A 13432-nucleotide genomic window follows, 5' to 3' on the forward strand; every position below is an offset into this window, starting at 1 on the left:
AGGGCTGCTGCTGGGCGCCAGTGTTTCAATGGAACTTTCTATTGAGTGTCGCTTCTTGTTAGTGTATATTCTTTGGCCTAAGTAACATAGGCCTACGTGGTGCTAAACCAGATCGAGCTACCAAGCAAACATGCCGTTGAGGATATTGTGCAGGACCTGGACTCGACAGTAATGCGACAACATGTCAGTAACTGTGTTAATTCTAATGCCTGATCTGATATTAATGATTCATGTACAGTCAGATGATCTTTGTCTGTGTGTCATTTGTTAGTGTGCAGAAATTGAGTTTCAATGACGAGATCACTGCTTTCATTCACTCAACATGTCTGTGATCGGCTACAGAGTGTTCACCTCTGCAGCCTTTCATGCCACAATCTAAATATAACGGCATAGATCTAAATGAAATGCGATTAGTTAACCTTGAGAGCTGTAATAGTAAAAACGCGCTAAAAGAGAGAGTAATACTTGGCCATTTCATATGCAAAGATGTCAGCCAATCACAGCAGTGGGCGTTTACACTGATGTCTTACAGCAGACACGCCCCTTAAAAGGAGCGTTCAAACCAGAGGCTAAAATCAGGGTAGGAAAAATGCCTTTTATTTATAAATTATGACAATTTTGGATGTAAAAAGAATACTAACATTATAAGTGCACCCCAGGAAACATTATAAAACAATAAACCAACGCAGTTCATGACCACTTTAATGTCTTTTATCTTCAGTTGAGTTCAACTTAGGCTGTGGCTGGAAGTCAATTGTAGTTCTTGTGTTTCTCTTCAGTGATGCTGCTTCTTAACAGCAGGTGTTCATCACTAATGCTCAATCATCACTTAATCACTTAATTATCTCATTAACTTTAACTCGGCTTCATTGTTACTTTAACACTATATAGAGAGGGACCATATGTACTCTAAGCAGAGCTGATTTAACTGAAAACAATTAGTATCTCAACAAACTCAAATACAGGTAGAGAAAACAGAAGCAAAGAAATAGAAATAGCTTTCCAAATAAAAGTTTTAAACAGGTATGACACATTATTTCATAGATTCATAAAAGTTGGTATGAAATAAGAATAACCTCTTTTACACATTCAGTCTTTACTGGTAAATTCACAGAAGTTACTGGAATTACTTTGTGAAAGGGGCTAATGATGATGTGCTATCATAATGAAATATGCAGATTACATATATTTTAATTTATGAATTGAAATATTGTGTAAAATTTAATTTTATTCTTATTTTACATTAAATTGACCTTTTGTATCAAATATTAATAATTTGCAATATAAATATTCATATAAAATTTTAATTTGTAACAAAAATACAAAAAATCTTAATTGTACAGTCCCACTTTTTACACATGCATAAAGCTATATTGTACATTGTTACTGTCACGTTTGGTTGCAAGAAAGGCAGACGAAGAAGATGAGTACAATCCAAAATGTAGTTTAATATATAAAGATACAACAGAACAGTGATTATAACATAGATGAGACCGAACAGAGACTGAACGTGAGGGTACAACTAGTGCATGATAATAATGACAAGACACAGCTGCCACATATGAACTAATAACGACGGTAACTGGGGAGACAGACGAGTGTTAGAAAATAGAACAAATGAACATGTGACAGATACATACAAACTAAAAGTCCAATCAAACTGAACATAATGGTGACAGTTAGATAATGTTGCATAAAATTGGAATAAAAAAAGCAAGTGTGTGCATTTAAAAACATCCAGCATTTCATGAAAATACACTACGTCACCATACTAAAGTTTGCAATATAAGTTCTCTCAATTTGTTTCCCACTAGTCCTTGCTGGTAAATGCCATAACTACACTCTGCTGGCAAAAGGCATCTTTCTCCACTGACAGCCATTCAAATATATCTGTGTATTTTGATTAATTAAAATTGTTTTGATTTTAACTGAAAATCAGCACAAATGTGCATTATATCTGGGCATGTTCATAATAATGCTTGTCTTGTTAAATATTGAATTGAATTTATTCATTTGAACTGGTGCACAACTGCAGGTAAATGGCCTTTTATAATCCTTTTAACTAATATTGTGATTGGCCCATTATTTAGCCTTTTAAAAGAGCACTAAAGGTTTTCTGTCAGAACTCAACTGCTCTTTGCCAGTCAATGTCTACCTCACAAGGAATCACTGCAAGAGGCTGTGCCCTAACAGCTGCAGAATTTTAACAGAAAGACAGTATGCATCTGTTTGTGGCTCTGTGTGAGGCTAGGAAAAATGGGTATTAATGAATAATGCAAACCTCCAGACAAACAGGAGAGGGAGAATAGAAAGTGACAAATAGAGGGAGTTAGAGAGCATTTCCATTTAAAATCTGAATGGCACTCAAAACAGTTCAGCAATTTACATTATCAAATCTTGTTCTGATTTAAATTAGAGTTTATATCCACAGAACTGGGAGTTGTTTGCCATTTCTTTATAGGTCTTTCCTTTGCTTGTAAACAAGCTGTTAATGTGAAGTATTTCCTTAAGCTCCAACTCCATCATTTCACTGAATAACACTATTAAAAAGTCATGTCAGCTCACTGCTGTAATGATATGTGCACAAAAGCTGAAGAAAGCAGGAGAATCAGGTTTTCAAAGAACTCTAAAGGTTTAAAAACAATTCAAAAGGTAGGAAAACACATCCAAACATAAGAGTGACAAGACAAAGAGTGAACAAATCAAGGAGTGCTTACTAATGAGATAATTGATGAACACCAGGTGAACTAAATGACTAATCAAACACACAGGAAAACTGGGTCAACTAAAGATGAGCAAACAGAAGGTGAACGTAATGAAAACAAAGACCAAACTGAACAAACCCCTGACAAATGCAAATAAGTTTTTTTTGTTTTTTTTTATGTGGACAAACATAAAGTCAATTTCTAATATTTGTATCTATTTAAGCTATATCCTACTTTCAAGAGTGCTGTCAAAGTCCCTAAGCTCAGTTCACATATTTGTATTTACGAAACTGGGCATCTATTTCTAGTCATGCAAGTTAAAGGTGCAGTAAGCAATTTCTGAGAAACGTGGATCGAATCGAGCACCACAACACACTCATGATGGGGGAGGAGAGAGAGTGAGCGAGAGGGAGATTTGAAGAAAGACTGTAGAAAGAGAGATGACTGAGAGACATTACAAAAGAGAAAAGTTAAGAACAATATCACTGGAAAAAGAAAGGTTATGATCAGGCAAGAGTTTTAGGACCCACGTTAATATGGAGAGACCTAAGCAGAAGTCCTGAAAATGGACGCTGAGGTAGCGCTGTTTCTGCTCCATACACAAGTAACATTGGTTTTGTTATATTTCATAAAACCAAGATATGCTGTTGCTGTATTGTTAGCTATAGTAACAGGACAGTTTTGAGTGTCATTGTTTGCCTGGAGCTAGCGTGTCGCTGGTGACTATTAACAAACTCTTGCTTGTATTCTCTTGTGTACTATATGTTCATATTTTGTTCGTCCTTGTCGTTCATTCGTCATCTTCACTTAATTTTTCACAAAGCATCATTTCATTTCATGAGGGAAAAAGCTAAAATGCCATTGTTGAAGACAGAAAAAGCCATTTCCACAATTAAAATCAATGTGCACATTTCATGTACATTAAAGGTGCCCTAGAATCAAAAATTGAATTTACCTTGGCATAGTTGAATAACAAGAGTTCAGTACATGGAAATGACATACAGTGAGTCTCAAACACCATTGTTTTCTCCTTCTTGTGTAAATCTCATTTGTTTAAAAGACCTCCGAAGAACAGGCGAATCTCAACAAAACACCGACTGTTACGTAACAGTCGGGATCATTTATATGTATGACCCCAATATTTGTATATGCCAGCCCATGTTCAAGGCATTAGACAAGAGCAGCCAGTATTAACGTCTGGATGTGCACAGCAGAATCATCAGACTAGGTAAGCAAGCAAGAACAATAGCGAAAAATGGCAGATGGAGCGGTAATAACTGACATGATCCATGATATCATGATATTTTTAGTGATATTTGTAAATTGTCTTTATAAATGTTTCATTAGCATGTTGCTAATGTACTGTTAAATGTGGTTAAAGTTACCATCATTTATTACTGTATTCATGGAGACAAGAGAGCTGTCATTATTTTCATTTTTAAACACTTGCAGCCTGTATAATGCATAAACACAACTTCATTCTTTATAAATCTCTCCAACACTGTGTAATGTTAGCTTTAGCCACGGAGCACAGCCTCAAACTCATTCAGAATCAAATGTAAACATCCAAATAAATACTATACTCACATGATCCGACGCATGCATGCAGTATGCATGATGAACATCTTGTAAAGATCCATTTGAGGGTTATATTAGCTGTGTGAACTTTGTAAATGCACTGTATTATAGTCGAGAGATCGGGGGGCAGGGAGCGCGCGATTTAAAGGGGCCGCAGCCTGAATCGGTGCATAGTTAATGATGCCCCAAAATAGGCAGTTAAAAAAATTAATTAAAAAAAAATCTATGTGGTATTTTGAGGTGAAACTTCACAGACACATTCAGGGGACACCTCACACAAGATGTAATATAAATATTACATCTTGTAAAAACTGGTTCTAGTTATTATATTATAATTTAAACTGGTTTAAATTATATTACATTAGGAACATCTCCACAAATATTAACCTTGAAAAATAAACCAAATCTATGCTTGAGAAGCGTGAGTTTTCACAAATCCTTATGACAATGAGTAATTGGAGACAAATCCTATTTCATACTCCACACAGATCATAAACCATTGAAATCGGTTAAAATCAGTTGAGAAATGTAAACTTTATTTGCACTTTTTGTCCAGAAAAGCCACAGCTCCTTGTTTACTTGCATTGTTTAATGAGGAGTCTTGCCCCACACAATTTTGCCCCCCCTGCCCCCCGCTAACCCCTAACCACCACCCCTAATTTCGCCCATGAAGAGGGGGTTTGCAACATATCCAATGCATGGGCCAAAGAGGTGTACCAAAATTTTGTCCATGTTACTGTATTGTGTCTGTGGGTTTAATGGGGCTAAAGTTTGTTTCACAAAACCCCAAACAATTGGGTAGTTGTTGACATAATCAAGTCTCATTCTGTTTAATTTTCACAGTGATTCACAGCTCTCACTTTTTTATATCTTGCACTTCTCGTCATTAGTGAGAGGTCACCAGTGTTTTCTTAAGCCTACTGTGCTCGGGTGTGTTTGAATTCAAAGTTTAATTGAATGGAAATGTGGGTTTGTCATGCCAGAAGACTCAGCATGTATCCTATCTATTTACATTTTTTTTTAAATTGGAAATTCATAAATTGGGTCATGCTTAAATCCTCTGGTGTGGAAATAAATAAATAAATAAATAAATAAATAAATAAAAGGTGTAGTTAAGTGGTGGGATTCATCCCTGCTCTCTTTAAATCTGAAATATGTTCCAGATTTCTTAACTGTGAAATGAAAACAGATAATTGTTAGCGGTAATCCTGTCTCGCTCTGTCTGTCTCCATCCTTTCTCTTTCACTTTTATAATCTGTGACCTTACCATCATGAAAACCAAAATAACAAATCCACATGATATTGAATTTCTGCACTGCTCTAAGCCATCCATAAATCCCTGCACAAATAACAGACCTGTATGGATGTAGACCTTCTTCCACAAGCGAAAATAAAGATGAATCTCTCAAGAGCCAAATTATAAAAAAAAGGGTTTCAAAAAACATACATCTCAACAAAACTAAAGCAAACACTGCTGATGGACTCGTCGTTTGTGGCTGAGAAACCTTGGACGGTCGCTTGATCATGCTGTCACATTTATGAGGTCTTATAGCTCTTTCAGTAGAACTTCGCAGACTGATGAAATACATTTTTCTTAAATGAGTGTCAAAAAGTGAGCTGCCTATATTTCTCCTCATTTAAAAGTAGCTGTCGTGCGGCATTACAGAAACTCTAATTCTCCCATGCAGCATTAGAGTGCCTCTCTAAAGGGAGTTAAATGTGTGTGAGAGTTATATAGTGCTGTAGAGTCACTCTGTGTCATGAAGTATTAATACGGCTTAGAGAAGCAAAACAGTGATTACGCTGCATCTGTAGTATTAGTCACTGTTGATTCCCCTTTCACTGAACTTCCCCACTTTAAGATAGATGCCAAACAAGCTGAGTGCCATAGAAAACTGCTGTTTAGGGTAAAGTAAACTAATTAGGGATGTGCAGCATTGAGATTATCCATGGTTTTCACAGCAATTTTGCTTGTCAGCTGAAATTTATTAAAATTAATGTGCTGTTAAATCACATCATCAAGCAAGTCCTGGTAAAGTCAGCTTTACTTTGTTGATTAAAGTGATTATTATACTAACCTTAAAGGATGAATATAATGTATTCATGATACAAAAACATGTAGGAGAAATGTCTTCAGGAGACTCTGGTGCTTTTACCTCTGGAGTGCTCCAGGTGTCCCAGTGTTTCAATCTGCTCCACCAGGTCATTGGAGTTCCACTGGCTCATTTCCAGGAGTAAGGCCGTCTTCCCCTCCATAACATCTGCGGATCAGCAGGACATGAGAAGCCATTCATTACAATGAAGGAAATTAGGTCTAAAGCTGATAGCTTTTTTTCCGAATTGGTTTTTTATTAAAGTATAAGTCATAAATCTGATGTGACATATATACAGGTGCTGGTCATATAATTAGAATATCATGAAAAAGTTCATTTTTTTATTGTAAATTATTTTTAAAAATGAAACTTTCATATATTCTAGATTCCCTACATGTAAAGTAAAACATTTCAAAAGTTTTTTTTTTTTTTTAAATTTTGATGATTAGAGCGTACAGCTCATGAAAGTCCAAAATCCAGTATCTCAAAATGTTAGAATATTTCCTAAGATCAATCAAAAAATGGATTTTCAAAACAGAAAAGTTCAAGTTCTTTAAAGTATGTTCATTTGTACACTCAATACTTGGTCGGCAGCACATATTACAGCAAATGACTTGCTCCTAGCACAAATTACAGCATCAGTGAAATGTGGCATGGAAGTGATCAGCCTGTGGCACTGCTGAGGCACTATTGAGCCTTCAGATCATCTGTATATTGTTGGATCGACTGTTTCTCATCTTTCTCTTGAAAATATCCCATAGATTCAGGGGTCAGGCATGTTGGCTGGCCAATAAAGCATAGTAATATCATGGTCAGCAAACCACTTGGAAGTGGTTTTTGCACTGTGGGCAGGTGCTAAAGTCCTGTTGGAAAAGGAAATCAGCATCTCCATAAAGCTTGTCAGCAGATGGAAGCATAAAGTGCTCCAAAATCTCCTGGAAGATGGCTGCATTGACTTTGCACTTGATAAAACACAATGGACCAACACCAGCAGATGTCACAGCCCCCCAAATCATTACTAACTTCAGAAACTTCACACTAGACTTCAAGCAGCTTGGATTCTGTGCCTCTCCAGTCTTCCTTTAGACTCTGGGAACATGATTTCAACATGAAATGCAAAATTTACTTTTATCTGAAAAGAAGACTTTCGACCACTGTTCACTGTCCAGTTCTTTTTCTCCTTAGCCCAGGTAAGAAGCTTCTGACGTTGTTTCTGTTTCAGAAGTGGCTTGGTAGTCCTTTTCCTGAAGATGTCTGAGTGTGGTGACTCTTGATGCGCTGACTCCGGCTTCATTTGACTCATTGTAAAGCTCTCCCAAGTGTTTGAATTGGCTTTACTTGACAGTATTCTCAAGCTTGTGGTCATCCCTGTTGCTTGTGCACCTTTGCCTACCCAATTTCTTCCTTCTAGTCAACTTTGCATTTAATATGCTTTGATACATCACTCTGTAAACAGCCACCACATTCAGTAATGACCATCTGTGACTTACTCTCTTTGTGGAGGGTGTCAATGATTGTCTCCTGGACCATTGCCAAGTCAGCAGTCTTTCCCATTAGTGTGGTTTCAAAGAACAAGAGATACCCGGAATTTATACTGTAGGGATGGTCATTTAATGAAACTCAAATGTAAATATTCTAATATTTTGAGATACTGGATTTTGGACTTTCATTAGCTGTACGCTCTAAAAAACAAATTAAAAAAAAAAAAAAACTTTTGAAATGTTTTACTTTACATGTAGGGAATCTAGTATAAATGAAAGTTCCATTTTTTAAAATAATTTACAATAAAAAAATGAACTTTTTCACGATATTCTAATTATATGACCAGCACCTGTATATACACTATATTGCCAAAAGTATTGGGACACCCCTCCAAATAATTGAATTCAAGTGTTCCAATCACTTCCATGGTCACAGGTGTATAAAATCAAGCACCTAGGCATGCAGACTGCTTCTACAAACATTTGGAAAGAATGGGTCGCTCTCAGGAGCTCAGTGAATTCAAGCGTGGTACTGTGATAGGTTGCCATATGAGCAATAAGTGAAATTTCCTCACTATTAAATATTCCACGGTCAACTGTTAGTGGTATCATAACAAAGTGGAAGCAATTGGGAACAACAGCAACTTAGCCACAAAGTGGTAGGCCACGTAAAATCACAGAGCGGGGTCAGCACATGCTGAGGCCACAGTGCGCAGAAGTCGTCAACTTTCTGCAGAGTCAATAGCTACAGACCTCCAAACTTTGTGTGGCCTTCAGATTATCTCAAGAACAGTGCATAGAGAGCTTCATGGAATGGGTTTCCATGGCCAAGCAGCTGCATCCAAGCCTTACATCACCAAGTGCAATGCAAAGCATCGGATACTAACCTCAACCCGATAGAACACCTTTGGGATGAATTAGAGTGGAGACTGCGAGCCAGGCCTTCTCGCCAACATCACTGTCTGACCTCACAAATGCGCTTCTAGAAGAATGGTCAAAAATTCCCATAAACACACTCCTAAACTTTGTGGAAAGCCTTCCCAGAAGAGTTTAGGCTGTTATAGCTGCAAAGGGTGGGCTAACTCCATATTAAACCCTACGGATTAAGTATGGGATGTCATTATAGTTCATGTGCATGTAAAGGCAGGCGTCCCAAAATTTTTGGCAATATAGTGTACATACAGTATATATATATATATATATATATATATATATATATATATATATATACACACACATTATATATGTTGATATGTTACATACATTACATATGTGATATGAAAAAACTCTTATATACTGTGTGTATATGTAAACCTATACCAGAGGCAAGGAAGGCAGTAACTCCTCAAAAAATTGTAAGAAAATAATACAAAAATAAAACAAAAAATATTACAAAATGTGTCATTAAAAAGTGTATAAATCACTGTTTTTTCTAAAGTGAGCTCATTGCGTTTTTTTCATTGCGACCCCCTAAAGCATGTGGTTTTGGTGAGGGGGTAATTGAGAATGAATGGGGGAAAGTCACGTGAGAGGAGGCAATGCCTCTAACGTGCTATGATTGGATGTGATTGGTTATGATTGGATATGATTAGTTTGTGCAGTAAATCCCACCTCTTGTTTTCATTAACATTCATGAATCAGTCTGAATGAACAACATTATGGCATTAATGGGAAAACTAATTACAAAGTATACAACTCAGCCACTTCACCACTTTATTTTACATCAAAATCAAAATTGAAATGGCCTGAAAACATGATGACTATGGGTTTTTTAAGTGAGCAGCCAGATTGATGAAATTAAAGGAACATCTTCATGTCTTTGACCAGTGTGACCACCTGAAAATAAGTTTATGATTAAAAAGAACAGCTAAACATCAGTTCACAAATAAATAGTTACTACCTTTCTCTCTCCCCCTTTTTTAATTATATATATATATATATATATATATATATATATATGTATTTTACTAGTGGGTGCAGGACACTATATTATGTTAGTGAGGATAGCAAAATAAAGTAAACTGTGACATATTATACCCGAAAATTCTTGACCTGACCATGTTTTGCTTAAGTGATATTTTTTTGACATAGTTTAACTCTGAGATCTTGACATATTTTATTACTGTTTCTTTAAACTATAGTGAATAAACTGTATTAATGAATGAAATGTTCAAGGTGTCTGAATCAATTTTGTGTGTGTGTGTATATATATATATATACACACACACACACACACATTAAAAAACTGTGAGGACTTGGCTTCATTTCTGCACGCCATTGATATACACATGTGTGAGTTTGCGACCCTATTTTGTGTTAAGTACTTTAAGCTTCACATTTGACAACAGCCATTCACACACACAGACTTCACTATAGGATTTTGCTTTCTGTAGCCATTTTTAGAAGTGTATAGGTCTAAAAAAGACCACAATTTTGTTTAAAATCATCCTCTATACAAAATAGGGTCTTCTTTTATTAAATAAGGACTATTTCTAGGTCATGTCTTCATGAAGTGCCCTTAACATGGAGGTAAAAGAAAAATGCTCTTGGGGAATAATTTAAAAGAGGTTTGGTACAACACACAGAGACAAAAGGGCAAAAAATCCTCATGGAGCCAAAAATAGACTACTGAGATAGCGAGGAGCAGGCAGAGAAGAAGAAGAGGCTGTGGAATAAGATGATAAGAAACTAATGAAGATGGATCACTCTCTCCGTGTTTTCCTCCGGTTGTAAATTAGCCAGTTTTTGAGGATGAACTCTGCCTCTTATAATAATCTGGAAAAAAAATAAGTCTACAAACTTTATTTTGCTAATATCAGTCAGTCATTAGTATGCTGCTAATGGCAATGGGGTCGTTCTCTTACCATCTGCGACTACAGCATTAGCCAATTTCATAACAGCCAATTAGAGGATTATTCATGTTTGAATGAATATAAGATTTTGCTTCCAAGGCACCAAAATGCGCTGAAAAAAGGGGAATATGTGGAGTATATGGAATAAAATCCCACTGATAACTAACTGCAATATGAAGCAATATGACCATGCTTATATTCAAATAATGATTATTTTGATAATCAATTAATCGATGAAAAATCAGTTATCCACAAATTATTCCATTATCCACAATTATTACAAAATTTTCATTTTCATTTAAAAATCCATCACTTTTAATCCACACATTCTGCCCAATGTTGTCATCCAAACACTCTTAGTTATATTACATTTATAGGCCTACTCCATTACAATAGTGCCTTTACACTTACACTCTACATGTAATGTCTTAAAAGAAGTATTTAGCAAATATTTCAGTCAGAATTATTGTGCACATACGTGCCAGCACTTGTTCACTGAAGTCTGTGAAGTTTAGTGGAGAATACTTACTTTCAGGACAAGGCTTGTACGCAAAATGGAATAATCGCGTGACTGTCAAACATTTACAGATAAGGATACAACCATAAAATGTGAGTTATGTGCTGAGGAAATGCATTTACAGCACAGGTATCTGTCAAAGCACCTGAAAGGGCCAGCCGCGTTAAAATATATGTTTTGGTTTGAAGGGCTTAATGTTTGTTTGAAGCATTCCTTATATTCCTTATATTTAGGATAACTTCCCACACCAGCTCACTATGTGTACTCAGCTTTTTTCCAGAAGTGTTTTGTCCCCAAAAATGCTACTAAAAATTCTACACACTACTGTAAAGCTACGTGACTGGTGAATGCTTTCAGTGCACGGTGCTAGACGCAAGTAATAAATAATCAAATTCATTGTTGATTATTTTCGATTATCAGTTGTTGCAGCACTAAAATTTACTACACACAATTGATATTAAAGCTGCAGTCCGCAACTTTTTTTGTGTTAAAATTTACAAAAATTATATAATGACAATATACAACATGAATCCATTTTTCAAACCGTGTTTTTGTCTTATCCTGAATCATTATGGTACACTTATAATAAGTGTTTATATTCGGACTATTTCAGACCAGACTGGTAGGATTCGCCACAGAGTATCACAGTAACTGCGTGACTCGCCATAGACATACACAGAGAAAAGTAGCTCCGGCTCCGGTTCCTCCGCAAGACGCGTGCAGGTCTGTTTATTAACTGCTAGAGGGCCAAAAATCGCGGACAGCAGCTTTAAGTTTGATATTAAATGAACAGTTAATATCAAGCAACTTACATTTCAGACAAATTTGGCCACTGATTCATGTTTTTTCTCTGCTAATGAAAACAACCACAGAATCCAAAGCATCAGCACAACATCTGGAATAGAGTAAAGTGAAGTAATAGCAATTTCTGAACAGTGGAGCATCCCAATGCTGTTGGACTCTGTCAGCAGTAGCTCAGCCAATCAAATTCGAGGACCAGAACCAATGTTATGTATCGTTTCAATGTTTGATGTACAGTTAATTAAGAAAGACTGAGCTGTAATGCACTGTGGCTGTGGGAAGAAGGCTATTTAACCCGAACAGCATCAGTGGGAATGCTCTTCCCTCCAGAAGTGACTATCTTACTGTTTGAAGATGGTGAGTGATTGTGTCCATGGGGCTGATTGTGTGCTTGAGTGTGTGGAAAAAGCCATTTCGAAGAAGGCAAGCCTACTCGAGTCAGATACAACATGCATATGGCTGAAGTCTGTGTTTAAAATGCAATAAATTATTGAGCCTACATCATGATTTGTGCCATTAGTTTTATTCAAAACCATGCAATTATGGACAACAACGTACAGTCACCCATACATTTAGACTAACAGGCATTGCAATATCTACGAAACAAGGCTTTGTATGTTGCTACCAGTTTCATACTGAACAATATGAATAAATGATATGTTACAGGATTATTTTTTCCCCTTTTTGTGTCCTTGAAAAAGAAAAAAGAGCTTAAATATCATTTTGTTGCAATGAAATATTTTTATTATCTTCTCTAGACCCAAAACCCTTTTTTAACAAACAGTCATTTTAACAGGTAAAAAAAAAAAAAAAGAAAATTAAAGATTCCTCAGTTGCTAAATGAAAATCTGTAGTTGCTATGACAAGATATTTTTTAACATTCATTGAACAAACAAATCCATGTTGGCTACAGTGTTAAATTTAAACTGTTGTCTTGAATTTAGTGTGAAGCTAAACACTGTATTCGTGTGAGGTCAAAAATCTCCTGCATCACATTGCTATGATATTTTTTTTTACAGTGCATGTGTTTGCATCTTAATAAAGGACAAGGGAGGGATGTGGAAAGAAATAGATACAGATAGATACAGATGGATAGACAGAAAAAAAGAAGAAGTGATGACTTGTGGGCACAAGGAGAAAATTATACAGAAAGGCCATAAGAATATTTGCAAGAGCATCACAAACCTGCAGCATAAAATAGAGAAGCTCTGTTATCATGTCAAGTCTTTTCTACAGATTTAGTCTTGACAACTTGAAGGGTAGCTCAAGAACATTTTCAACTTATTCAAAGAATAAATATTTTGAGAAAAATGACATTTAAAACTACAGGCAAGAACGTCAAATGAAGGGATGAGACAGAAAGCAAAACAAGAAAAGGAAATGAGACAAGCTCTGGCAAGAATCT

General features: G+C 36.0%; 1 protein-coding gene across 1 annotated transcript in view; it reads right to left on the reverse strand.

The window, feature by feature from the left end:
- Positions 1 to 13432, reverse strand: part of LOC125252292 (membrane-associated phosphatidylinositol transfer protein 3-like) — a 77045-nt gene that overhangs the window by 18906 nt on the left and 44707 nt on the right. The window contains exon 3 of the mRNA XM_048165478.1: positions 6440 to 6544. Coding sequence (XP_048021435.1) covers positions 6440 to 6544 — 105 coding nt within the window. The remainder of the gene's footprint in view (positions 1 to 6439; positions 6545 to 13432) is intronic.

The sequence above is a fragment of the Megalobrama amblycephala genome, linkage group LG18, assembly GCF_018812025.1.
Source record: "Megalobrama amblycephala isolate DHTTF-2021 linkage group LG18, ASM1881202v1, whole genome shotgun sequence".
Taxonomy (NCBI): Eukaryota; Metazoa; Chordata; class Actinopteri; order Cypriniformes; family Xenocyprididae; genus Megalobrama; species Megalobrama amblycephala.